This window comes from Acinonyx jubatus, chromosome C1, assembly GCF_027475565.1.
Source record: "Acinonyx jubatus isolate Ajub_Pintada_27869175 chromosome C1, VMU_Ajub_asm_v1.0, whole genome shotgun sequence".
Classification (NCBI taxonomy): Eukaryota; Metazoa; Chordata; class Mammalia; order Carnivora; family Felidae; genus Acinonyx; species Acinonyx jubatus.
This window is the reverse complement of record NC_069381.1, coordinates 30,603,064-30,630,919: the sequence shown is the minus strand read 5'-3', so window position 1 is coordinate 30,630,919 and position 27,856 is coordinate 30,603,064. Positions and strand designations below refer to the sequence as shown.

Sequence of the window (27,856 nt, the reverse complement as noted above, 5' to 3'; positions counted from 1 at the left end):
CCTTAGTGTCCTTTTTCTTTCTTTTCAATATTCTTACATACACCTCAGGGCGCCCGGTTGGCTCAGTCAGAACATGTGACTCTTGATCTAGGGGTTGTGAGTTTTGAGCCCCATGTTGGGGGTGGAGTTTACTTCAAAAAAAGTATGAATCTCTATACAGCAAATACCACCAGTAAATACTAAGCAAGTTTGGTATTAATTTTATTCTATTTTCTGTATAACTTTAAGTACATAAAGGTTTATTTCCACAGGCCTCAGGAAATGGGTAGAAGTCACAGGACAATCTCTCTTCCCACCAAAAAAAGTTGCATATTTTGGTAAGTGTCCTAGAGAGAAAAACTGTAATTTACATTAGGAATGCTGTGCAAGATTCTTACACAAGACCTAAAACCAGGCTGCAGTGGAGATTTTAGTCCTTTGTTCAGGTGCCTGGACAGAAACCAAAAGCAGTTGGGCATGACAGGGCAAAGGAGGCAGTGAAGACGGAGGGCAGGCACCTAGCATGGAAGAAGGAAGGAATTCCAGATTCCTTGGAATGGTGTAGTTTCCTTGTTTGTTTGTTTTGTCTTGTTTTGTTTTTGTTTAAGTCGTCTCTGTAGGAAGGTGCTGGGCAGGGATCCCAGTGAAAGAAAGGGTCCAAGACTCTTTTAACTGGCCTGGGTGCAGGGCTCTGCCCAGCAGCCGATACAGGACAACCTACTCTCTCAGGTTCAGGCAGACCCAGGATGGAATGCAGAATAAAAGGAATGCCTACAGGAATCAATTTTGCTCGGAATGCTAGATGGCCAGGCTTCAGCCTTTGGTCCAGTGCGACCCCTGCCTCACCTGTCAACAGTGAAAAAAGTTAGTTTGGTTAGAAGAACCAGCTAGAATCACACCAGCCTCTGCTACCTTCGTGGGCATTGTTAGAAAAAGATGAACTTGTGTGAACATTCTGATCTGTTACTTCCTGGGGACCGCTTTATTCTTCCCAAATGACTGTTTGTCGGTCAGATAACCCCCAAAGGCTGAAAGCTAAAACACAGCAGTCCTGGTGTGCAGTTCCTTAAGAATGGACTGGTGGTGTGGTTGAGCTGACAGGGAAAAGCCGCACCTTCCCGCAGAAGATAACTGACCTGCTCTCCCACCCAAATCTCAGCCTGAGGTATATTTCAGTGAAGGCAGGTAGCTGTGCTTCTCAGAGCAGAGAAGCGGTTTGAGAGCAGAAAGGTAGAGGAAATCTAGAAAAGAACCGTCTTGATACAGATTTATCCCACGGTGTGAGGGAGAGGGCAAAGAACCCAGTGGCACTTCGCTTATCCAGCAATTTCTGTCACTGTGGTGACCAACTTCTGCCCGTTCCATAGGGTCTTGAACTGCTCAGGGACTGGGAATTCATTCTGGGAAAAAACAAACAAACAAACAAACAAACAAACCAACGGGTTTAAATCCCAAGTCCAAGTTCCAAAAGAAGCTGGGGTTAAATCTTACACTTTTCTCTCAATGCTTGCTTCCACTAAACTATTAGAGCAACAAGGCAGTCCTGAGAGTGAAACTGAACCGCCAGTAAACAGCCTGGCTCTGTAACCAGCAGCACTACATCTCCCACTACCTGCCACCCTGCCACCGCCGTCCCGGAGGAGCAGTGGAGGAATGAGAACAAAGGCTCCAAAGCCAGCCAGACAGAGGTTTAAGTTTGTTTCCTCCTGTTCCTGAATCAGCAATCTTAGACAGTTACACCTGTGAGGCACAGTGAGCAGGTACAGGACTTCGCGGCGCCAGTCCAATAGGGGGCGATGACTCTGTCCCATTCCTTTTTGCTACCTGAGCATCTGCTCAACCTGGAGCTCTACTTCATGTGACTACCTCATACTTAAGGGTGCTCGAGGTGTGTATTGCTAGGTTGGACCCACTCAGTACCGAATGACCATGAACCAGCCTTCTCCAGCGCAAGTGATCTTCAGTCCCCCGTTCTGAGATCATACTACCAAAGAGATCAAGGAACTTACAAAGTCACCGCCTTCTGTAGGAATGAGGACATTCATCTCAGAAGATTTGGCACTGACTATCTCGCAATCCAGGGAATTCTTGCTCAGGTAAACATGGCAGCCATCTGTTTTGTTGATGGAAATGGTTGGCACTTTACCCATTACCTGCAGAGAAAACCCAAAGTGCTGAGTTCCAGTAGCTGTGGAGAACAACAGGAAGTTTCAGGAAGAAGCTTTCACTGTTTCACGTGATTCAGCAACTACATGAAAGGCTCACAAGTGCACAGCAGACACCGGATACTAGAGGTGGGTTGGGATGGGTGCTGGAAAAGGCCTCGCTGTAAAAGCCAACTCCTCTCCTGCCACCAAAGCAGCTCAGCTTACAGACTCAGTAGAATCAGATTCCCACCACAGCAACATCTGTGGGTCAGCCATGTCTTTCAATTAATTCCTCAGGGGCCAAAGGAAGGAGCCAAGATATCAAGTTACCTGAACTTTGACATCTCTACTATTGATTATCTCCACAATGCCCACCACGTCATCGAACACCAGACCGAGTTTCTTACAGTTATCTAGGAGAAGAAAGGGAGGTCAACAGTAGAACTTTAAATTTAACAACTTTAGGAACAGGGTAGATATGGTTCCAGCTCTCTCAGGCTCTAGGACGGAGCCTAGGACTGACAAAAACTCACCTACTGTAATGGAGTTAATTTTGCCCTTGATTTGCAATGTTGTATTGACACACTTGTATATGTAAGCCACCTGTTTCAGCTCTGTGTCATCAATTACCAGGTTGGACACATTCTCCTGATTTTCCTGTTAAAGAGATACTGCTTTTAGGAATGTCATCACTAATACACACTACCCCCCAAAACAGGCTATCCCAAACTTCTGTTCTTGTAATCTAACCCAAGACCCTGCACTCATCTGGCTGTGCTCCATATACATTTTACGTATATGTATGTGTATATATATATATATATATTTTTTTTTTAACATTTACTTTTGAGAGACAGAGAAAAACAGCAAGGGAGAGACAGAAAAAAAAAAAACAGGGAAGACGCGGAGAGAGGAGACACAGAATCTGAAGCAGGATCCCGGTTCTGAGCTGTCAGCACAGAGCCCAAGGTGGGGTTCAAACTCACAGACTGCAAGATCGTGACCTGAGGCAAAGTCGGACCTTAACAGCAAACCAGTCCTGGTATTTTTAACTCACCACTCTCCACTTCTTGCCCTCCAGTTCAAGTACAGGTGGCTCCTTCTTTGTGGTTGGTTTGGGGGACGGGCTGACTCCTGGTTTAGGTGCAGAGAATGGTTTGGGGCCACTTCGTACTGGACCACTCTGAGCCTTCAGGGCAGGGTTCTTGTGAGTCTTCATGTCATCAGATACATGTTTCAGGGCTGTAAGAACAACAGCTGCCTTGTGCCCATCCTTCGTACCACGGCTTTGGGCTGAGGCAGTAACCAACTTCTGTTCTCAGAATTAACTGCCTTAACAAAAACTTAACAAAAAGTCAAAAGCCAGGGCTCTGAGATGTTCTCTTAAACAAAGGTTTTGGAGAAGCACTTTTAGAATTTCCCTTCTACCCCAAGGTACGATTATACAGTGGCATTAAAAAATAAAATAAAATACAGACTATGTGCATATGGGAGGAAAGGATATATGAATGCACAGAAAAAGATCTAGAAAGACATACACCAAATATATATTCACAAAATATGTACAGTTTTTAAAGCAAAAGAAGAAAAAATATGTGATAGTAAAGCAAATTTGGTAAAAGGAAAGAAACCTCACCCACAGCTAACCTACCGCACCTCCTACTCAGTGTTTGCATTTGAAATCTCCTTCCACCAGTTTTCCTATTGATAAACGTTTTTTATTTGGTTATAACTATGTACACTGTTAACAAGTTTGGTTTAACGAGTTAACATTTAAAAAAATTTTCTCATGTTAACCTGCAGTTTTTTTTAATGTTTGTTTATGTATTGGGGGGGAGGGGCAGACAGAGAGGGAGAGAGAATCCCAGGCAGGCTCTGCGCTTTCAGCACAGAGCCCAACATGGGACTCAGTCCTAAGAACCATGAGATCACGACCTGAGCCAAAATCAAGAGTTGGACACGTAACCAACTGAGTCACTCAGGCGCCCCTAACCTAGTTTCTTAAAAAAAAAAAAAAAAAAAAAAAAAAAAATTTTTTTTTTTTAAGGAGCAGATTCCACTATCACCTTCCCACTGTAGGCAGATAAATGTCTTCCTCTTAAACATGGCCCAATTTATTTAACGAATACTGACTGGCCCTTTCAGCTCCACCACTCCCTGTGGCTGTAGTATAAGTACTAGATTTTTTTCTTAAACACTGCATGGTTCCCTGTAAAGAAAGGCATTAATTAATGGCTGCTTAGTATTCCATTAAGAGGGTATACCACAGTTAACCATTTCTCTTACTGTTGGATATTTAGGTTGTTATACCATTTTTAGCTACTGCAAATAATATACAGTAGTTGGTCTTTATTTTAGATATTTTTACGGGTAGATTCCTAGAAGAGGGCTGTATAATTTAGACTTCCACCTTCTATATATAAGGGTGTCAACTTTCTCTATCCTGACATTGGTAATTATATTTATTTTTTTTATGTTTATTTTTGAGAGAGAGAAAGTGTAAGAGCTGGGGAGGGGCAGAGAGAGAGGGAGACAGAGGATCCGAAGCAGGCTCCGCACTGTCAAACACAGAGCCCAATGCGGGGCTCAAACTCATGAACTGTGATATCATGACCTGAGTCAAAGTTGGATGCTTAACCAACCGAGCCACCCAGGCACCCCCCAATATTGGTAATTCTTATGCAAATTTCCATGACTAATACATGCCCCCCCCCTCCACCCCCAGGATGACTTCCCAAAGAAAGCATGTGGTAACACAGAAAAGGCTCTAGGGTGAACTGCCAGCACCATGCCTTGGCACACTAGGGTACTCTATATATGCCACTTAATATTAAGTCATCTGCTTATGGGGCAGAGGGCTTCCCCCAACTATAATCACCCACTTTCAATTTCCATTTAAGCCAGCTTTATGTCCCTTTGGGCAACTTGAAGGACAGTGACACCCAAATGAATTCTCCCATACACAAACCAGGGTTCTGTTTTTACAGACCATCAGGTCTCTAGTTGATCAGATCAGGCCCAAACAACTTACTGTACCAACTCTTCTTGCCAAAATATTCACTTACCATGTGTGATGCTCTCCCCCTGATTAATCTGCGCAAACAGTGCTGAGCGGGAAGCAGACTCATCTGAGCCAGAACTGGTGGGGACTGGTGGGGGAGGTGGGCCTGGTGGGGGAGGAGGAGGACCCGATCCAGCAGAAGGTCCAGATGGCAATCCACTCAGTTCTTTTGCCACAGGCCCCTGGAACAATAAGGGCAGGTAACACAGCCATGATCTCTTCCCTTCTGTACCATTCCCAGTAGGGTCCTACACATGTTCTAGGACACGGGGTACCCACTGTAGCCCTTGACGCTAGGATTCATGCTCCCTATCCACACCCAAAAGGGTTTTATTCCCTCTTACCCTTTCCCAAAGATCCAATTCAGCTCCATTTTTCAACTTTCACATCATTCCTTTGGCCTCTACCCAATTCCAGCTCTAACCCACAGTTTTGCAAATCAACTTCGTGTGTCACCAGTACCTCAGCCTCAACAAGTCCAAGGTTGATGTCATCATCTCCTCCCTGCTCCTCTACCTGTACAATCACCCCCTTGTTTCTATTTCAGTAAAAGACATTGCCATCCAAGCTTGACTCTTCAATCTTCTTGAGTCTAACGCCCTCAAGTTCATCAAACCTATTACCTTTTATAGCTTCTGCAACTTCTTCTGTAACAGCTCCTAGCACCATCAAGCACCTCCACGGTCTGAGCAGGAGCCCTTACCGCTAACCTATATACTGAGACTCTCTCAAGGACAAGTCTGACCGTTATTACTCTCTTGCTCAAAAGTCACAATCAACCTTCCTTTCCAGCCTTTTATCCTAAAAATCTGACTCCCTCCTTCAACTGAAGCCAGAGATGACCAATCTGTACATTTACTCTACATGTACTCTGTTTAAGCTATGCCGTTTGCCAGTATTCCCATTTCTCCCACTTCTCACTGTTCTCTATTTGCAATGTCCCAGATCAGAGAATACCTGTTGAAAGTACAATCTCTTCCAGTGAGACTCACACTCCCTCTTACTCTGTCGTCTATATCTTTATCACAGTATTTTACTTGTTGACTTGTATTTAGGGGTTTTCTGTCTCTATTTTTAAGCGTCTGGAGGGTTGCGATAATGTAACTCATTCTTCTGGCTCCCCTCCAGCCCAATCACTATCTCTGACCCATGTGTACTGAAACTGAATAGAATTGGATATTCTTCTCTGACCCTTGCTTTCTTCACACTTTTCTTTTGTCTCCCCTTTTCTTTCTACTCTCCACTGTAAAGACTAGCATTCCTTCTTGGACCTTGGTAGCACCAAAGTCTAAGAAACTTGTGGACCCCTGTCCTGGAGGGATAGAGGGAGGGAAGAAAGGCTCACTAACCGTTTTGCTCCAGGCCAGTCCAGTGGTATGGAACTCCTTAATGTAAGCCTGTAGCTCTGTCCATATACTCAAGTAAGCTTTGACCCAGTCCACGTGCTTCTTATCACTAGGAGAATTAAAGAGAAACTCACCACAGACAGTCAGGGCACATTACCATAGTGATTCCAGAACCCCTCCTATCTGTGAGCTCATATCCTCCCACCTGTGGTGTGGTTTTGCTCAATGGCAGCTTTTCTATCACAACTGAGCTTTGCTTTTCTTTTTTTTTTAACCTATGCTATTACCCTAACTAGACTAAAGTCCATTAGGATAGGGACTCCAGATTATATCTCTTTCTATCTCTTATAGCAGTATTCTTCAAACTTTTTTAAGTATAACAAAACCATATTTTTCAAAGTATACCTTAGGGAGAACCTAATATACAAAACTAATAAAAGCAGGCATTCTGTGCATGAAGCTATATGATAGAAGGTCTCTTGCACATCACTGTGGAACTCTAGGACTTCAAGAAACTCACCTGCCTTATACCACAGTGCCTTATGTCAAAGTATGCCCCTCCCACCAAAAATTTAAAACTTCCCTGGAGGAAATAATCAGCATTAGATTATAGAAAGAGCACTGAATTATGGTTCTTCTTATATATTAGAAGACTTTATGCCTATTTACCGTAAGACCTAATTTGCTCAACTGTGAAGTGTGGAGTTTAAAGGCAGGTTAAGTCAAAACACTGCGATGCTTAACTCCAGGTTGCTGGAAGGAGGGATCAAGGAAGTGCCTGGTGTTCTGAGACCTATTTCACACACACGAAGCTACTCCTTCACAGTAGTTACTCAACAAATGTTGGTTGACTGATGACTGACAGGAAAGGAAGGGTTTGGGTAATTATGCAGCTGAGTGATAGCTGCCTGCAGTCACTCCAGCTCAAAACCAGCAATGGAGAAGTCAGTTAGGACTGGTGAACATACGTGGTTAGACATACAGAGACTCCCCTCCTCTTACATGATCCACGTGCTTCACCAGACAGCTGCCTTCTCACTTTACCTGACTACGTGAATAGTCAGGGTGATTTCCGAGTAAATCTTACCGAACCTTTTGTCCCTAAGCCAGTTAGAAATTCTCAACAAAGGAACAAAATCTACCTTGTCTAAACAGGCAAATTAAAGGGCATTTGTCCATTTTATCTCCAGCAAAACTTCCTACACCTGGAAGGGTAAGGATGAGAAGACTAAAAGGGGCTCTATAAACCCTTTGGAGAAAAAGCAGAAGTGAAAGGAGAAACACTTCCTGCTTGCAGATGCAGCCTCTATAAGCCAGTATCTATAAAACTGCTGAGAAAGCAGCCCTGGGATGGAGAACCAACACAACAGCCTTAACCCCCAAATGCTACTCCGGCAAGTAATCAGCTGACGTGTCCCGTACCCCTTAAGAAAAGGCTGGACTTACACATCTTTGTATTCCTTGAGGACTCGGTTTGTATAAAACATGGCAGCATCATTCATTTCTTTCACATAGGGACCAGGCTTGGGAGCCTAGAGAAACAGCAGCGGTCAGTGACTCAGAGCCTCTCCAGCCATGTCCCCTTACCTCTTTCATTCCATCCCTTCCCTCCCAAGGAAGCTGCACTGCTCACCACAGCCACCCAACCCAGGGCCTGGATACTTTCGCTGACAGCTGACAGGTGGTTGAACAACTTGCTGCCTCGGTTCTTCTCCCGGAAGGTTACCACTTCTTGGATCTGCTCGGAGATGGGTGCCAACAAATCCGAAAGTTTATTCTAGGAAGAGATGCAGGGGAAGATTCGGGTTAGTCTTTCCACAAAAGCTTTACGCGTTTGTCAACTCGGACCTTGCAGGCAAGAATTCATGGGCTGTATAATGAACACCCAAATAAACTTTGTACTCATCCTGCACAGATTCATATGGCTAAAACACTGCTCCTCACCTCACCCTCCTCAGGCTAGATCTGGTGGCTCTTCATGATCAGGACCCTTACTTCATCTATACCACAAAATTCTACCATTTCAGCCACTGGTCTCTTTTCTGCCCCACTGTAGGAGATACTATCTCATTTCTGAGCCTTTACTCACGATGGACTCTTCTTTTTCTTTTTATCCAAATATTCCTGATACTTCATGAGGAACAGCCCTTCAACTCCAGCCACACTGGCCTCCTATAGCATTTATTGTCAGCATAACCAATTTTGGCACCTTATCATGCACCAACACAAACTATTAGTGGATCCACGTGAGTATGTTTTTCAACATTTCTCATTAACTTTTCAAATACCAGGGCTTTGTCTCAGCCTTCTTTTATAATCTTTACAACCCTCACACATTGCTAGCTATATAGCAGCTGCTGAGCAGAGATCTGATGAACCAAATGCAAATAGAGGGCTTGGCATTTGAGCTGGCAGCTTAGCAAAATGGATGAATCTTGTGTTTCCATGTTTTACCCTTTCTCTAAAGCTCAGTTTCCTGAACATTGCAATTCTCAGATCACAGCATGAAAACAGTCTAACACAGGAGTCCGCAAACTTTCTCTACACAGCCACACAGTGACTATTTCAGTCTTTGCAGGACATATGGTCTCTGCTACAGTTTCTCAACTCTGCCATTATAGTGCATAAAGCAGCAACAGACAATACTTGAAAGAATGGGCATGGCTGTGTTCCAAAAATCTTTCACTTACAAACTAGATGGCAGGCTAGATTTGGCCTGCAGGCTGTAGTTTATCAATCCCTAGTCTAGAACAAGGGAAATATAATTGTGTCTCAGCTGCCTGATTTGTTGTGGAAAGTGCGGGTTTGGAGAAAAGGTTTCGAAAAAATGCCTTAACCATTCAAGACAGATTAAGAATTAAAGTCTAATATATTTAACATTATCTTAAACTATTTTTATATTATTTAGGCATGCTGAGGGTCCAGGGGTTTTAAACACAAGAGTCGCAGGAAGACCAGCTTCGTTACCTCTCTGCCACGGAAAGCCAAATGCCTAAAGAAGAAATAGGGACACCTGGGTGGCTCGGTCAGTTAAGCATCTGACTCTTGGTTTCGGCTCGGGTCATGATCTCATGGTTCGTGAGACTGAGCCCCATGTCAGGCTCTGCACTGACAGTGTGGAGCCTGCTTGGGATTCTCTCTCTCTCTCTGCACCCATGCCCCCTGGAGCGCGTGCACACTCACTCACTCTGTCTCTTTCTCTCAAAAATAAATAAACACTTAAAAAACAAAGAAATAGAACAAAACTAAAATCTTTGGTTGTAAGAAAAATCTGTTTCCTCTAATTGATTCTCACACCTTGGTAGCATAAAATTTTGAGGTAGGAGTACACTTCAAGGGAGATCTCCACCACGGAAAGATGAGGGAAGAAGCAGTACTTGAGGAGTTTTAGGGTCTCCACAGCAGCATTACTAAAGCCCAGTCACAGTGAAGCAAGAGAACTACTCTCTGACCCAAGGGCTTACGGGACAATATGATGAATTTGGCCTCAGCCAAGAGGTTAAAAAAGGCTGTCTATTGAGAGAAGCAGCAAAGTCCAGGAGTAACTACAGTCCCAAGTAAAAAGGATGGGGGGAAAAAAACCAGTAGAATCCAATAAATACTGAATGGCACATTCTCATATGGCACTTTAAGTCTGACTACTTCTGGGACTTGGTGTGAACGCACATGAGGCTGAGGGTCCATTTTAGCATGTCGCCGTACTTGGCAGAAACCTCTCAACCCATCCTGAGCATCAAGCCACAAGGAAACCAAGTAGCAGTGAACTTACGCCTGCTGGCTGCTGACACTGAGAGGCTGTAACCAAGAGAGCTCGCTCCAACTTCAGGCCCGTGTGAACCATCTCCGCCTGCCGGAAAGGAGAAGAATCAGTTATTCTCGCCACATTACAACTGGAGAGGGTCCTGATAAGAAGAACCCGAAACCTCCACTTCCATGTAGTCTGGTAGCAACCCAGGAACTTCCTGTTGCTTTCCTCAGGTACTCCACTTCCAGGGAGTGGCAGAAGGATTACAGGTACCACCGTTCCCGTGGCAACTAATCAGGGATACATATCCGGGAAATGAAGGCAATTAGGATCAGCTTTGGATGAAATCAAGTTAGCAACTGTACACGCAGTGCGATATGAAGGGCACTGAAAAATCCCTCTTGTCTCACATCACCAAAAAGGCTCTTTTCTCAAAAACTAGAGGTGGAAGTCAAGGCAAAGGCCAAATTGATGCCCAAATTCCCAAGGTATTTACTCCTTTAGGTTATAGCTGTTTCTCAAAGGTTGGGTCATGACCCATTCACAGATTTAAAAAAAAAAAAAAAAAAGAGTGCCACGCAAGTAGGTAAGACTGCTTTGTGAAGCTTCTGACTCCATCACAAATACATTTTTTCTTCCTGACCGTCATGGTCAAAGGAGTTTAAGAAACATAAGTCTACAGGCACTATCTAAATAGAAAATTTCAAATAAGGTAACCTGTTTTTTCTAGATTTGCATTTTTAGAATGTGTACGTGATACATGTTTTTAAATCTTTTAGATGTGACAAACTGCATAAAGTAAAAAATGCAAGCCCCCACTCTTGTATCCAAGTCCCAGTCCCACTCACTAGAGCTAACACCACTGCCAACAGATGGCACAGGAGAGGCTCAAAATAGACCTTCCAAAGATCAAGCAACCAGTCTTGCTGAAGGGTCAGGAAGATCCTAAACATGGTTATTGCTTACAGAGGACCATTCAGGACTAGGAGAAAGATTCTGGGTCCCAAAGAAAGATACAGAATATATATGTGAGTGTGGGGGTGGTGACGATGTAGGTGGCAGCATATGAAGGGAGGTGGGTGGAGAGGCACCTGTCACTGCCTACTTCACATTCCTGCTGTGAGCTAAGTGTGAAAATAACTCACATTAGCATAACTAATAACTATCGAGCATAGTTTTATAAATGCTAAGTCATGACTATGACTCCTTTGCATAAGCCACCCTAGGCTTGGTTATATAACATGTTGGGATCAGAATGGTAGAATGTTCTCACTATAGAGATGAACCAAGCCATAGTTTACGCACCAAGCAAATTACCTGCATAAAAGAAGCCCACACAGTAAATGTGATCAAAGCAGAGGGCCTGGAAAAATCTGAGGAACTGTTCCAGTGCCTGGAGTGAGCTCCTCAGTGAAGGTAAAAGAGAAGGAGCCAAGGGACTCTTAAACCAAGAAGGAGTTGGATTTGAAGACCACCACCAGTCCTTAAAAGAGGGGGAAAAGGGGCAATACATCCTTACATGTTTCTGCACATCTCCCCCAATCTCTTTACTGATCTTCAGGTACTCTGCCACAGGACCGGTAAGCAGTGAGTCAAATGCTTGCACATATGGAGCTGCTCCTGCTAGAGAGAGACATACACCACAAAGGATCAGTCATGCACCAGAAAGATGATTTTTAAAAAGCACTTCCACATGAAAGTGGAGAAGCAAGGTAATACAGTAAACAGAATACTGGAACACGAGTCCGGAAACCTGGGTTCTAGTTCCAGTACCACCACTAACTGCCTGTGTGACCCTAAGTTCCTTTTCCTCCTCGAGCTTGACTTTATCTATAAAATTAAAATGAAAAACAAAAACAAAAACAAAAAAACCCCAATCTCCCTTTTAGCTCTAACATTCTATGATTCATTTGGTGCATATACAAAATGGCTAATTTGCCAATCATTTGGACAGAGTTTTAATATCACTTGTCACTCGACTTACACTAGAGTCATTTTGCTAAAGAAAGAACAGGAAATATCACACAAGCAGGAAGTTCTTATGTTAAAATAACCACAGGCCTCCCTGCACAAGTCACTTCCTCTCTTATCTGTTCACAGGCGATGAACTTAGCAGATTAAGCATTTTGGGAAGTTAGCTCCAAAGGAGAGACTACCCTACGACAGAAAAATTTCAGGCGAAGACAGAGTCTTCATTCAAAGTATTCTGCTGTGCTGCATATTGCTTACCTTTTGGAGCACTGTCTCCATAGCCACAGTGCATGTCAGAGGCATGGGATACTGCCTCCAGGCGGCCCACTGCCCTCTCCAATCTTTCTACCAGATTTTGCATGTCAGCCATAATGTACGACCTGCTAAAGGAGATCACACGTCACTTGTGTTAATAGTACATAGCACCTAAGGAGAAAAGACAGAATACTCACGGGGTGAAGAAGATGCCAATTCGGAAGAACAGAATCATTTAATAATAAAACCAGATGAAAAACAGATGAACATATTTGCAAAATCATCAAGACCTCATTAAGCAAGAGAGCTACCCAGGAAAAGGTGTTCACTGAAAGCAAATGTTTCCCCATTCAAATACTTACCGAATATTTACTATGACAACACCAAGTATTTATGCCAGAATTTAGAATTTACACAGTATGGTCAATATATTATCTCAGTTTGTAACTCCCAACAACTATTCAGGAATGGAAGGTTAATCACCATACTCTTTAGAGATAGGAAACATAATTACAGTGAAGTTAAATGACTTACCTACTGTCACATAGCTAGTTAATAGGAAAGCCAGCACTTTAGTTCCAGTCATCTGGCTTTAAATTCAGTGTTTTTTTCCTGCAACATCCTGCTGCCCACATATGGAATGCCGAAAACCAAGATGAATAGGGTATTTATTCTGCCCTCAATAACTTAGTCTGACAGTAGTTATTTGACGTGTACCCTAACAACTACAAATAGAAAAAAATATGTGAAGATAACACAAGAATGTTGCAGAAAATAACAGAATTTTAGGAAGGGGAAGAGCGCATCAGCTGAAAGAATCAAGAGAGGATAGCATGGAGAAGCTGCCACTTGAGCCAAGCTTCACAAAAGAGGATGGGTATGATCCAGATTTGCAGTAGGGAAAAATAGACACATCCAGAAGAGCTTTTTACAGATCTTTCACAAGTACTAATTTATCTGAAATTAGTCTCATTCAACGTCTAAATCCTAAAGAAAGTAAGCTCTACCCCAGAAAGGTACTTCTCCGGCTTGTTGCCTATTATCCTCTACCATCCAGACCACTACCTGGCAGGTAGAAGGTGTTCAATAAATATTTATGAAGTTAATGAACCTGAAATATAGCATCCCCAAACTCCAGAGGGACAAGTATTCTGAAAGTTCATAATCATTAAATGTTTTCAACACACATCCACATGAAATGGTTGACACCATAAGTGATATAAAAATCAGTCAGTGACATTTCAGTCAAAGCCTTGACTTGGAGATTCCACTCCAAAACATTAATTAGTTCAGGTAACTGAAGCTGAATGAACCCAACACCCTTGAAATTGCCTAAAATGACCACAGCAATTACAATTTCCCCAAAGATGTCATGTCAGACTATCTCAATCTAACATACTGCCTTCCCTGTGGACAAGATAAGCAGCTGACAAGACAAAGTAAGGAAGACAACATAATCCCTGTCCATTTTTTCCAGTGTGTTGGCTCTGGTCTCTCTGGGCCCAACCAGAGAATGTTGTTTAAAAAAGAATCAAAGAAAAAAATGTGAAGGTAAACCAAATAAACCTTTTCATTCCCTGGCCTGGAGAAGCAGCAGAAGGCTTCAAATCTCTGTTCTACTCACAAATGGAGCAGACTAGAAGCAATCATGTTATGCACCGCCACCTGAGTTCTCAAATTACTGACTGTCCAGGGACAGATTCACATATAATCTGCCACCCTCTATAAATGCCAGAGGAAAAGGCAAGGAACGCAATAAACTCCCAAGCTATCTTCCATTAATAGATACCACCCATTCTGGGGGCACCTGGCTGGCTCGGTCAGTGGAGTATGCAACTCTTGATCTTGGGGTCATGAGTTTGAGCCCCATGTTGGGTGTAGAGATTACTTAAAAATAAAATGTTAAAAAAAATAGATACAACCACATAACATTGTACACTTATCTCTACTACACATTTGATATACTGGTTATAAAACACATTCCTTCATATACCATGGATGCTCCAGGTTGAGGCCAGTGTTAACATGGAAAACATAGTACAAGTGTCTCTAATGGCTGCCAGGGTTGGTGAACACCTAACCATCTTAACAGCTTAGTAATACAGCTTCATGAGATTTCCGTTCCTTTTTTCCCACATTTCGCTTGTATTTGTAAGCTTTCATTGCTGTCTAACTTAAACAGAATGTAAAAGGATAATACAGCTATCATTTATAGGTAATCTCATTCTACCATTAACCAAACATAGAACAGTACTTAGTTTTTTGTTTTGGGTAGAGGTGGGGTGAAATATGAGATGTTATGGGAAAGAATATCCAGAATTGAAGGGACCAAAAGACACACCGCGTCTCATTCTCCACCCCAACACACATATTCGTATTTTTCAGGTGGTCATGTCCACTCCCAAGCCTTCAACTACCATTATCACAGTACCATCCAGCCTCCTTCCAGAGTGGCATGATCACAACCACCTAGAGACTAACAACTCCCAGAGCAGCATATCCAGCTCAAGCCATTCTTCTGGAATTTATAATTTGAAATCCGGCTTCCACCTAGACACCCCTCTTGGCTATACCGAAGGGATCTCAAACTGAAATGTCTCAAAAACAACTCATGGTCTTCCCACACCTCACCCCCTGTCTCAGCAATCCAGCACTACTACCAATCACCTGATTGACCAAGTTAGTAACCCGGGAATTATTAGGCCATATAGTATAGTGGTTACAAGTATGGTCTTTTGAGAAGACAGATAATTGAGGGTTTGAATAACACTACTCATTGGCTCTATGACTAATGATTTTTAGCAAACTTTGAGTCTCAGCTTCCTTATTTATATAATAGAGACAACAGTACAAAATCCAAAGGGCTAAAGTGAGAATAAAGGGGAAATACATTTGACCCTTGAACACAGGTTTGATCTGCGCAGATCCACTTACACAGGAATTCTGTACAATACTGTAAATGTATTTTCTCTTCCTTATGATTTTTTAAAAAAATGTTTATTTATTTTTTAGAGAGAGAGAGAGAAAGTGTATGCTTGCGGAGTGGAGAGAATCCCAAGCAGGCTTCTCACTGATGTGGGGCTCAATCCCACAACCATGATATCATGACCTGAGCCAAAATCAAGTTGGACTGACTGAGCCACCCAGGCACCCCTCCTTATGATTTTCTTAGTAACATTTCTTTTATAGCTTATTGTAAGAAGACAGTATTATGGTATACATAACATACAAAATATGTGTTAATAAACTATTTTATAGTATGGTTTTTGGTCAGTAGTACACTATTAGTGGTTAAATTGGAGGGGGTGGGGATGGGGGGAGGAGTTAAAAGTTATACACAGATTTTTGACTGCACTCGTGAAGGTTGGCACCCCTGACCCCTGTGTTGTTCAAGGGTCAACTATACATGTAGCAGTACTGGACCCAGTCCTGAAAAATAGCAAGAATTCCATAAGAGTTAACTAAATTATCTTCTTCCTTTCTCCCCCAAGTCTAGTCAGTTATCAAAATCCACAGGCTCTATCTTGTTTGTCTCATGAATAGATGCCCTTGCCTTCATTCTGATCGTCAGAAATCAGGTCTTCATGACTTTTTCTAGATTACTGCAATAACCTCCTTGCTAGTATCCCCTAATTACAGAAATACACCCTGTTTATCCATTCTCCACATTACCATCATAATCCTTCCCAAATGCAAATGCAATTAAGATAGCCTTATATTTAATATCATTCAGTACTCCCCAGGACATTCTGAGTAAAGTCCAAATAAGGATTTCCATATCTGGTCCAGCTTTATCTCCCACCACTCTTCTCTAGTTTTATCTTTCACCACACCCTTCTAAACACTATAGTCACCCAGGACTACTTTCATTTTCCAGAAAGAATCATGCTTTCTCTCATTTCTGAGGCTTCATGCTATCCACTCTGATTGGTTGTTGTTCCATCTCATAAATCCTACTTGCCTATTAAGATTCAGCTCAAGTGCTACCTTCTCCAGGAAGCCTGTCCAGTTTGGTATGCTTTTCCTTCTTAATCTGCCCCCTCTCTAGAATTCCTACTGCCTTTTAAGACTCAGCTAAGGTACCACCTCTCCAAGAAACATTTCCAATTTGGTCATAACACTGTTCACTTACCTCTACCACACATTTAATATACAGGTTTAAAATCATTTATTTAATAGTTAATAGGCAACCAGCCACCCTAGGGAGGGACCATGTCTTGTGTTTGTAATTCCAGTACTATAAATGTAGTAAGCACTATAAATACAGTAGGTTATTACAGGTTCTTTAACCTTTCTCCCCTCAAAACAAGTCTGGCTATCTCCTCTCTCTCTCTGACAAATCTGGGGAGATTTGTTTTACCTTTCTTTTTTTTCCTCTTCGCCTATCTGCAGGATCTTACAAATACTCCCATCTTTCAAATAAATGCTACCTTCTTAGGCACATACCACACTGATATTGAGATCTTCAAACCAAGTATCATAAGAAAATAACCTTATTAGATTATATAACAGTAATTAAAAATAGTCCCCTATAGTTGTAAGTGCTTTACATCCTCAATCTGATGCTTCTAAGACTTAAAATAATTCTCTAGGGTCTGGTATGAAGATACTGATCCCCATCTTTAGAATGAAAAAACTCAAGTTAAAAAGCTTTCCAGATATGAAACAACCAGTGGGTAGAGGCAGATAACCTAGCCATGAACACAAATTTTCTGAATCCTAGTCTGAGGCTCTTCCCACCACTCCATATGGCTTTTAAGAAATTAAGTGACTATGCAATTCATCACAGCATCCAGCCCCTACTGCTTGCTGAGCACATTACTGTGGGTTCAAGGGCTCTTCACCGTGTCTTCAGTTAACATTATTAGCAACTTTTAATTTCTCTGCTTTCAATTTTCTCCGTGGAGACCAATATTTTTTCATAGGCTAGATGACACACATTTGGAAGGCAAATGTTTAAAATAAGGCTTTTCCATAAGAATTTAGAGTTGCCAAAGTAGAAAACCATAGCCCTGCCTGATCTTGTTCTTTGCCATTTCTTTTTTTTTAATTTTTTAATACATTTATTTATTTTTGATAGAAACGGAGCACAAGTGGGGGAGGGGCAGAGAGAGAAGGAGACACAGAATCCAAACAGGCTCCAGGCTCCGAGATGTCAGCACAGAGCCTGATGCAGGGCTCGAACTCACAAACCGGGAGATTGTGACCTGAGCCGAAGTCGGTCGCTTAACCGACTGAGCCACCCAGGTGTCCCCGTTTGCCACTTCTGATTGACAATAGCCAATAACTAAAAGTAAGTCTCCATAAATGAATGTACAGAATCCCAACTATTTAGGCATTCATCATAAAAGCTTCAGAAAGGGAAACAGTCCTAATTTTAGAAGTCTAAGAAAAAACTAGGATTCAGGAGACCAAGCTTTGAGTCCCAGCTCTGCCATGTATTAACTGTATAACTAAAGGACTGTCATTTAATGAGTCCTTACCTAGCACACAGAGATGTAAGGATCAAAGGAGAGGAATAGTCACTTTGGGAACCTTAAAATACAGTTTAAATGTAAAATGTTATCACTACATGCGTTGTGCTAGAATTCAGGCTTTAGATGGGAATCTATCCATTCCCCTCCCCCAACCAGCCCCACCAATTCACAGTACCTACAACAACCGGGCACACAGAAGATGCTTATAAAATGAAAGTGCTTAGTACTGTACTTGGCACTGTACTTAGCAGCTACTGAAGACATAGAAGGCAAACGGCATCTGCCCTCAAGAAAATTTCATTCTTTTTTTTTTAATTAAAAAAAAAATTTTTTTTTAACGTTTATTTATTTTTGAGACAGAGAGAGACAGAGCATGAACAGGGAACGGGCAGAGAGAGAGGGAGACACAGAATCTGAAACAGGTTCCAGGCTCTGAGCAGTCAGCACAGAGCCCGACGCGGGGCTTGAACTCACGGACCACAAGATCGTGACCTGAGCCGAAGTCAAACGCTTAACCGACCAAGCCACCCAGGCGCCCCAAGAAGATTTCATTCTTATTGGGAAGGCCAACACAAATGAAAATGCCAATGGGATAAATACTGGTGACACGTTTTTTAAAGTTCTTTTAGAGATTGTCTAACTCCATTTAGATTAGGAAAAGTTCCAGTATCAGCCGATATACTGGAGCTTTTTCTTTGTAAAATGTTGTATGGTTCTGAGTGACACTGTATAAATTACTATATGTTCTGAGAGTTGAGAAGAAATCAGTGAGGACTGGAGATAGTCTGGGGTTTTTTTGTTTGTTTGTTTTTACATTTTTATTTAATTTTGAGAGACAGAACACAAGTGGGGGAGGGGCAGAGAGAGAATGAGACACAGAATCCGAAGCAGGCTCCAGGCTCTGAGCTGTCAGCACAGAGCCCGATGTGGGGCTCGAACTCACCAACTGTGAGATCATGACCTGAGCCAAAGTCGGACGCTTAACCAATTGAGCCACCCAGGCGCCTTGAGATAGTCTGGTTTCAGGAGAAAGGGGGGCATCCTGATAGAAAAAGGAAAAGAAAAAAGGGAAGACATTCTAGAGCAATCAGACGCAAAGAGGAGAGAATAAGGGGGCTAGGCACATAAAGTACGTTATGTGGGTTAATCTGCATAGAGCATCAAGCATCATGAAAAATAAGGCTGGATAAGCAAGGCAGGTTAGGTAATGAAGGGCACTGAAAGCCAGGCAGCATTTGAATCTGATGCTGTGATAAGTGTGAAGCCATTTAAGGGTTTTGAGTGAAGGAGTAATATGATGAAAGCAACATTTTTACAAGTACTATTTGATAAACAGAATGCAATTTGGAAAAATGGGACAATATTAAGGTCTAGGTTAGGTTGAACTAGGAAGCTAATAGGGTCTAAGGTTGAAAGCTGCTATTCATCCAGCTGTAAAATGAGAGGGCTGCTGAAAAAAATATTTTTTATATTTCAAAAGAAAAAAAATCTATACCATCTACTCTCCAGCCAGATATGGAAATGAAAGGAAAAGAATCAATTAACCCACAAATAATCAGTTTTAGGTAACTACGTAACCAGCACCTGAATTAAGTGGTAAAACAGTTTTCCTGTTCCAAGGGAATCTAATCTAGCAGGAGAAACAAAGCTACCTTCCACTGAATCCTTCACTGCCAGGATTAGGAGGGATTCTAGAAATCATCTTGTAAAAACACCATCTGATGCCAGAACAATCCTTTCAACATTCTCAGCAATTAGCCAGGTAACCTCTGTTCAAGTACCTTCAGTGTGGGGAAACCGAGACTTCTAGAGGCAGCCCATTCCCTTCAGACAGCTCAAAGTACTAAAAGTTCTTCCTTATATGGAGGCAAAATCTGCTTCCCTGCAACTTCCACCCACTGATCTTAGTTCTGCCCTTGGAGGTCATACAAAACAAGTGTGCATTAAACACAGAACAAGTACTAACTGTGTGGTAGTGACTATTGAGTATTGTAGCACTCAGAAAGGAAGCAAAGATGACTCGAATTGCAAATCCAGGGGCCTAAGAGAAGGATGACACTATAGGCAGAAACAGGTTTCTGGCATGTACTATTTGGGGCAAGAAGATGAAGTCAGTTTTGGACAAGGAGAGTCTGAAGAGGAGCTGAAGCTTCTAAGTGGGTATTTAGAAATAAAACTTGGGGAAGGACCAAGGCTGGAGAACAATGTTTGCAAGTTATCCACAAAGAAATATCACAAAGTATGAGAATGGATAGGCTCTTGGAGGGATATCACACACAGCAAAAAGAAACTATGAGGTGGATTCTCCAGCAATTTCTTTTGTGGTCTAAAACCAAGAAAAAAATCAGAATTGGCTAGTGATTCCTGCCAAAGCTGCTTCAGAGTCTCATCATTCGAACAATTCAAACAACCCAATTCCTCCAGCCTATTCAAGGCAGTTGTTCAGAAGTAAATGGAACCAGGCTACTCCTGCAGTTCTTGTCTCATCTCACCAGACAATTAAGCCAGTGGTATGAATGTCTACTTGAGTAGGAAGTTGTCACGTTTAAATGTTTTCTACTTTGTCTGGTAGTCGTTCCTCTAAGTCATACCCTTAAGTAAAACTGAAAAGCAGCTATACAAGTCAGCCTGCATACTATGGCAGCCCGACTGATCTGCTTCAAAATGCTTCTTTTGGCCTTGACTTTGTATTTCTGTCCCTGAGATGTTATCCTAATAAAATAATCCGAATGTGGGGAAAGTGACAGGCAGATATTCACTGCAACGTTAACTTAGACCTCTAATTACAAGGAATGCACCGCGGAAAAAGACTTGAATAGAACATAAAATTTACAGTATTTGTCACATTGGAGTGATGGGGTTTTAGACAATTTCCTGATCTTCCAACCTTCTTTAACATAGTTAATTTCTTTATTAAAAAACAAAACAAAACAAAAACGAGTTCCATTAGGATCTCTCTCCTAAGGTACCACTAAGCTGTAAGACATTAGTTAGTTCTACTCCTAACAATATAGAATTAGAGCCTTGTTCTCATCACTAGGCTCTACTACATCAAAGTAAAACCTAGACATACTAACAGGAGACACAAGTTGGCTATGTGTTTTTTAATTTTTTTTTTAATGTTTATTTATTTTTGGGAGAGACAGAGAGTGCGAGCAGGAGAGGGGCAGAGAGAGAGGGAGACACAGAACCTGAAACAGGCTCCAGATTCTGAGCTGTCAGCACAGAGCTCAAACTCATGGACCATGAGATCATGACCTGAGCTTTGAAGTTGGATGCTTAACCTACTGAGCCACCCAGGTGCCCCTATGGGTTTTTTTTTTTTTTTTTTAATGTTTATTTTTGAGAGAGAGAGAGAGAGAGACACACACACACACACACACACACACACACACACACACACACAGAGTGTGAATGGGGGAGGAGCAGAGAGAAGAGGGAAACACAGAATCCGAAGCAGGCTCCAGGCTCAGAGCTGTCAGCACAGAGTCTGACATGGGACTCGAACTAAAGAACCGTGAGATCATGACCTGAGCTGAAGTCAGACGCTTAACCAAATGAGTCACCCAGGCACTGCTCAAGTTGGCTGTTTTAACCAGAAACCAAAGAACAGATACCACTTTGCCCCAGTAAAGATACCATCTAAATCTAACCCAAATCAGGAGCCACTGTTCTTCCTTAAGCATTTGGTTTCAGAGGGAACCAATGACATTTTACTGCCTGAGTCACTGCCATCTGAGGTTTAGATTAAAAGAGAAAGACCTATCTTCTAGGGAGGGAAAGAATCCAATCCAATATCAACACTTGTCTCCTGTGCCCTATCTGAAATTCCAGGAGTGAGTAAAGCTAGTTAGAATGTACAAGCTGGAGTCAGACTTAGAACTAGCTGCTTCAACAGTCAGGGCAATAAACAACTTTGTGTGGCCATGGGTTTCCCCTCTCTCTTATACCCAAGGAATATTACAAAGATCAACTATGTAAGAGCATTCAGCAGGCAACTTTTACATTGTATAAGGAAAAAGCACATTGGCTGATTTCAGCTGGCTAGTTGCATAAAGATAGATCTAAGGACTCCATTTGTCCCTAGCCAGGATTCAGCTACAAATAGAGATATGAAAAGATATGTGACTGTAAGTCTATAATTAAACTTAAGTATAGGAATTTTAATGACCTCTGCAGAAAAACAAAAAACAAAACACAAAAAAAGCAAGCTCACTCCTTCCATGAAACATTTCAACTCTATTTTCTAGTCAAATGGAAGAGTTTAACACATGTCTCATAATACAAGGCAAACGAAGCTTTATTTATAAATAAGGGATATTTTAGAGCTTTGATTCTTTTTATTAAGTTTACATGATGGTATACCAAAAAGAAACAGTTTCATGGTGAAATGCTATAGTCGCATTAAAGATGATTCAACTATAACAACTTAATCAAAATAAACACTGAGCACCAAGAACATAAACTATAACAATTTAAAATAATGGCAATTTAAAATAAACAGTAATCTAGGGGCGCCTGGGTGGCTCATTCGGTTAAGCATCCAACTTCCCCTCATGCCATGATCTCATAGTGAGTTCGAGCCCTGCGTTGGGTTCCGTGCTGATAGCTCAGAGCCTGGAGCTTGCTTGGGATTCTGTGCCTCCCCCTCTCTCTGCTCCTCCCTCACTCAGGCTCTACCTCTGTCTCTCAAAAATAAATATACGTTAAATTTGTTTTTAATTAAATACAATAAAAATAAAAAATAAATTAAAAATTAAATTAAATTTAAAAAATAAATAATAATAAACTAAACTGTCTAAATGCAGGCAACACTGGGGCACCTAGGTGGTTCAGTCAGTTAAGCATCAGGCTCTTGATTTCAGCTCAGGTCATGATCTCATGGTTTGTGAGTTCCAGCCCCATGTTGGGCTCTGCACTGACAGCACGGAGTCTGCTTGGGGTTCTCTCTCTCCCTCTCTCTCTCTCTCTGCCCCTCCCTTGTGCATACGTGGCATGCTCTCTTTCTCTCTCTCAAAAATAAGTAAAAGAAAAGAAAAGAGAAGAAAAGAAAAGAAAAGAAAAGAAAAGAAAAGAAAAGAAAAGAAAAGAAGGCAACATGAATAAAACAGGAATGTATATATCCTCAATGTAAGAGATATATAAATCTGCTTACTTGCACTGTCAACTAACCCAAAGCTTCCTTCTGGGTGAGTGCCTAATCAGAGGCATTTCTCTATCAAGATCACACCCTCTGAGGAAAAAAGCAAAAATGAAAGTCCTTCAAGGACCCCAGAAATTCCTTTAAACAAACAATGATTCTTGCTGCCTCAATGAAAAATGATTCATTCACTACAGGATATCCAGTGCTTATGATGTGTATATACTGTGCTAAGCATGGTCATGAAGCCTGCCCTAGAAAATCTAATTGGAGAGATAACACTGCACAAACATAGTTATGATACTTTCTAATGCAGTGGTTCTCAATCAAGGGCAATTTCATCCTCCGGGAGACACTAGGCAATGTCAGGAGACATCTTTGGTAGGCACAACGGAGCCAAGTGCTACTGGCATCTGATGGGTGGAGGCCAGGGATACTGCTAAAATCCTACAATGTACAGGCAGGCCAACCCCACAATGAAGAACCATCCAGCCTAAAATGTCAATTGTGCCAATGTTGAGAAACCCTGTTCTAATGTAATAAGGAGCAAAAGGGAAGCACAAGAGGTATAAATAAAACGCCACGGGTTCAGGACTTTCTAAATCAGAATGTCAACCTGTACTATCCAATGAAAGCTAATTAAGGGTCTAATGTGGAGAATTTTGTAAACTGGACAATGGAATTTAGATTTAATTCTTTGGGAATATGAAGCCAGGGAAGATGAAAATGGTTCTTTTTAAAAGATTAGCCTGGTTGTAGTAGAGAAGGTGAAGTATGAAAGCCACGTTAATAGAAAGTAAAAAAAAAAAAAAAAGAAAAAAAAAAAAGAAAATGATGACAATTCAAAGGAATAATCACTAGGAGTGGGCAAGATGTGGCTTGAGGATCCTCAGATTTCAACTTCAGATTAAATTTCAAAGCAGACAGGGGCACCTGGGTGGCTCAGTGGGTTATATGTCTCACTTCAGTTCAGGTTATGATCTCATGGTTTGTGGGTTCAAGCCCCGTGTCAGGCTCTGTGCTGACAGCTCTGAGCCTGGAGCCTGCTTCAGATGCTGCGTCTCCCTCTCTCTCTGCCCCTCTCCCATTTGCGCTCTCTCTCAAAAATAAATAAACATTAAAAAAAATTTTTTAATTTCAAACTAGAGAGTTCAACTTCCAATGACACTTTGTATTTGCTCGTTTAAGTAAAATGCGTCTTTTTAAAAAAAAAGTCTTTTTGAGAGAGAGAGACAGAGAGTGAGTGCGGGCGAGTCAGGGAGGGGCAGAGAGAGTGAGAGGCTGACAGAGGGTCTACAAAGGGCTTTGCGCTGACAAGCGAGACTGATTTGGGGATTCTGGGCTCAAACTCCCAAACTGTGAGATCATGATCTGAGCCAAAGTGAGACACTCAACCGACTGAGCCACCCAGGCACCTGTAAAATGCATCAAGTGCTTCACAGAAAACCGAAAGGAGGAAGTCACTTTTACAAGGCTTAGTTCCTGGTTACAAAAATAATCTCAGCTAAACCTACGTACGTATAACCAAAAAAAGGGGGTGAGAAAAAAGATCGCCCTCCAGATTGGAAACAAACCATTTTACAAACTAAACAGCTAACCTCCTCAGAGCAAAAATACACGCACTGAAACTTAACATTACCACCAGTCTGGGCTGGCATGACAGGTTGTACTCTGACAAAATGCTTTTCACTGCTACCATTTTATTTAAGCTCCTCTCAGACATAAATTACGTCCACCTGACTGACAAAGTATTTCTAGTGAAGAAAAAGGTAGGCAATTCCTACAGAAAAAAACGTCTTCCCTCCTACAGACATTTCTTTATGCTGGACCAGTGCAACTCAAACAATAAGCAAATTGCCAACTGCTGAATAAAACCCAAACGCGTTCAAACGAGGCATCAAAAGCCCTTCACAACTTGGCAGCCATCTATCTACCTTTTTTCTTGGTCTTACTTCCACCACAAACTCCAGGCGAACTCCGATACTCCAGGTGCTTCACTGAATATATGCCTCTGCACCTTTGCTCTTGTTTCCTCTAGTTGGGATACCTTATTCCGACATCTGTCTGGATGTGCTGCAAACACCTCCAACTAAATACGTCCAAAATTCATTTTCTTTCCATGCCACCTCCCCAACTTACCCCTCTCCTCTCACATTACCTACCTTGGTGAATGGTACCACCCAGTTCCCTAAGCCAGAAACCAGGCACTCATCCTAGACGACTATTTCTTCATTTCCTTTTTTAAAAAATGTGTATTTATTTTTAAGGAGAGAGAGAGAGAGAGAGAGAGAGAGAGAGAGAGAGAGAGAGAAAGCGTGAGCTGGGGAGGGGCAGAGAGATAAACACACACACACAGAATCCCAAGCAGGCTCCAGGCTCTGAGCTGTCAGCACAGAGACGAACGAGGGCTTGAACTCACAGACTGCGAGATCATGACCTGAGCCAAAGTTAGATGCCCCACCGACTGAGCCACCCAGGCACCCCTCTTCATTTCCATAAATAATCAGCCTCCAATTCTATGGTTTCTATCTTTTAAATACTGCTCAAGGGGCACCAGGTGGCTCAGTGGGTTGAGTGTCCCAATTCAGCTCAGTTTGCGATCTCCTGGTTGGCTGCTGAGTTCCAGGCTCACCGCTGTCAGCCTATCAGTGCAGAGTCTGCTTCAGATCCCCTACCCCCCTTCCTCTGCCCCCCCCCATATTAAAAAACAATACATACATACATACTGCTCAAATCCCATTCCTCCTCTCCTTCCCATGGTCACTGTCTCAGTTCAGGCCAAGACTATGGCAACAGCTTCCCAACACTGGTCTACTCTGCCATCATGTCCCTTCTGCCTTGACAAACTAAACTTCCTAAAACATAAATCTGACCACATCATTTTCCTCACGTTACGCAGCACAATTTACAAGGTCCTTTATATCTGACCCACCACTTCCCACTTCCTCCGTTTCTCCAAGCATTACTAGAATTTCAGCCACTGAATTAGCCATGGTCTTTCACATGTCCAGATCTCCATGTCCTTGCACTTGTACTCTTTGCCTGGAAATCCTTTTTCCAGACTGACCACACAGCTAAGTAAGTTTTGCAAGACTTATCCTCCCATTTCCTCCTCAAAGCTCGGAAGTCTGGCTCAGGTATTCCTCTCTCTATTCTCCCATAGCCCTGTACTCACACAGTGCATTATGACAGTGCATATGGCAAGCCATCCCTGATTTACTTGTCTGCCCCCCTACACTCCATGGTAACAGCTGTATTCATGGCCACCAGGCCAAGTGCCTCATTTAGTATGTACCTCATACATATTAAGGGCTCAATGAATGAGTGGTGAATGATGAATGTGCTGGGCTGTCCTGTTTTTCAGCTGAACAGGGATCCCTACAAAGAGCTTCAACTGACACAGTTCTGATACGAACCTCTGCCTGAAAAGGTGCTCGTCCTCTCACCAAGCTTCATGCTGTTTATCCTTCAAAATTCATCTTAAATTCTGCTCTGCAGAAGGGATCTTCCTAAGCCCTAAGTTATATATTTCCAACACTGTTCTTTCCTAACACTCATCACATTTATAATTACTTCTTAAACGTCCCGGCAAAGGTCTGGCTTTTTTTTTTTTTCTTCCAAAACTACATTCCCTAGATATGGCAGAGTGCTTGACAGAATAAACACAATTTGTTAGACTGAATTTAATCCTGTGAGATATGCAGAGATCTCCGCTTAAAAGATAAGAAAAATAAGGCTCAAGGAAGTTAATGCATCTACAGCTACAGAAACTTAGCAGAGCGGACAGACCAAACCTGAGCCATCTGATTTCAGGTCCAGAAGTATGCAACACCTTCAATAAAGTTAAACAAGCCTTTCAGAATAGGAGCAACAGACCTGGAGGAAGGAGAGGCTATCTGATTGCAAACACAAAGACCTGCCCCACTCTCTTGTGAAAAACTACCCAGGTATTCCAAACAGGTTGCATTTAAAAAAAGAAAAAAAAAAAATTCCACGCAGCGGGCGGTCTTTAACCTGCAGCTGCCCGCCGCGACTCGACACCGACCGGAAGACCACTCAGAGGTAAAGAAAGAGGTTCCTGGGAAACAGTCGTGGGAAGGACCTGGGGCTGTTAATCTAAATAACTGAGGTCTTGAGTCCAACTGTTTCCTTCACTCGCTATACGGTCGTAGACCAGCCTCTCCTCCCCGGGGATCAATTTACCCATCTGTGCAATGGGGACGAGAGAAGGGGCATAGAGAAGACTCTAAGGTGTCGTTGGTTCCTTAGGAATGCCTAGGTCTGGGCACCTTAGGAATCAGGCCCCCGCTGAGGCCGACGGCCAGGACTGCAAAATCCAGCGGAGGGGCCTCCCCAGAGGAGCCCGGCTCCGTTGGTCACCCTGGCCCCACCTCAAGAGACCGCGCCCAGGATCCCGGGTCGGCCTGAGGGCCTCCGCTATGGCCCCTTCAGCAACGCTCACCGTACGCGCATAGGTCGGTAAGACCATTAACAACTCCAGAGACCAGTGGGCCGCGGAGTGGACCCCCGTCCCTACCCGGCCGCGTACTCTCACCTCAGAGTTCCGCCTCACCTCCGGACTGCGATCAGCCGCTCTCCACTTCCGGCAAGAACCGCCCAGCAATCTTCGCGCGACCCACTTCCGGGCCCTTACTGGGCGCGGCACCCCCACCGGAAATGGACGGCTGCTGAAACGCCGAGCTAGTGGAGGGACCCGGGAGGAAGTCTGGCCGCC

The 27,856-nt window shown here is 42.7% G+C and overlaps 1 protein-coding gene across 8 annotated transcripts; it reads right to left on the bottom strand.

The window, feature by feature from the left end:
- Window positions 1–184: 184 nt before the first annotated feature.
- On the bottom strand, window positions 185–27,835 carry CAP1 (cyclase associated actin cytoskeleton regulatory protein 1). Of its 8 annotated transcripts, none has more exons than XM_015086850.3 (13): window positions 27,695–27,835; window positions 12,508–12,632; window positions 11,798–11,901; window positions 10,303–10,380; window positions 8,167–8,310; window positions 7,980–8,065; window positions 6,537–6,642; window positions 5,192–5,369; window positions 3,184–3,368; window positions 2,660–2,783; window positions 2,457–2,539; window positions 1,989–2,132; window positions 185–1,379 (listed from the first exon to the last, which is right to left on the bottom strand). In XM_015086850.3, exons 2-13 carry the CDS (start codon window positions 12,617–12,619, stop codon window positions 1,296–1,298), a joined length of 1,428 nt encoding a protein of 475 aa, XP_014942336.1. In that variant the 5' UTR covers window positions 12,620–12,632; window positions 27,695–27,835; the 3' UTR covers window positions 185–1,295. The 8 variants fall into 8 exon arrangements, with proteins under 8 accessions (XP_014942336.1, XP_053068120.1, XP_014942335.1 ...); XM_053212145.1 differs by having other exon boundaries at window positions 11,798–11,898; window positions 27,695–27,830; XM_015086849.3 differs by having other exon boundaries at window positions 12,508–12,629; window positions 27,695–27,829.
- Between the last annotated feature and the right edge of the window lie 21 nt (window positions 27,836–27,856).

Bases quoted from the DNA above. Each gene is read 5' to 3' on its own strand.
- CAP1 (XM_015086850.3), bottom strand. From the start codon at position 12,619: ATGGCTGACATGCAAAATCTGGTAGAAAGATTGGAGAGGGCAGTGGGC. The intron at 8,066-8,166 runs GTGAGCAGTGCA...CTGTTTCTCTAG, and splicing joins CCCTGGGTTGGGTGGCTGTG to GCTCCCAAGCCTGGTCCCTA. The intron at 2,133-2,456 runs GTAACTTGATAT...TTTTCTCTGCAG, and splicing joins GTAGAGATGTCAAAGTTCAG to GTAATGGGTAAAGTGCCAAC.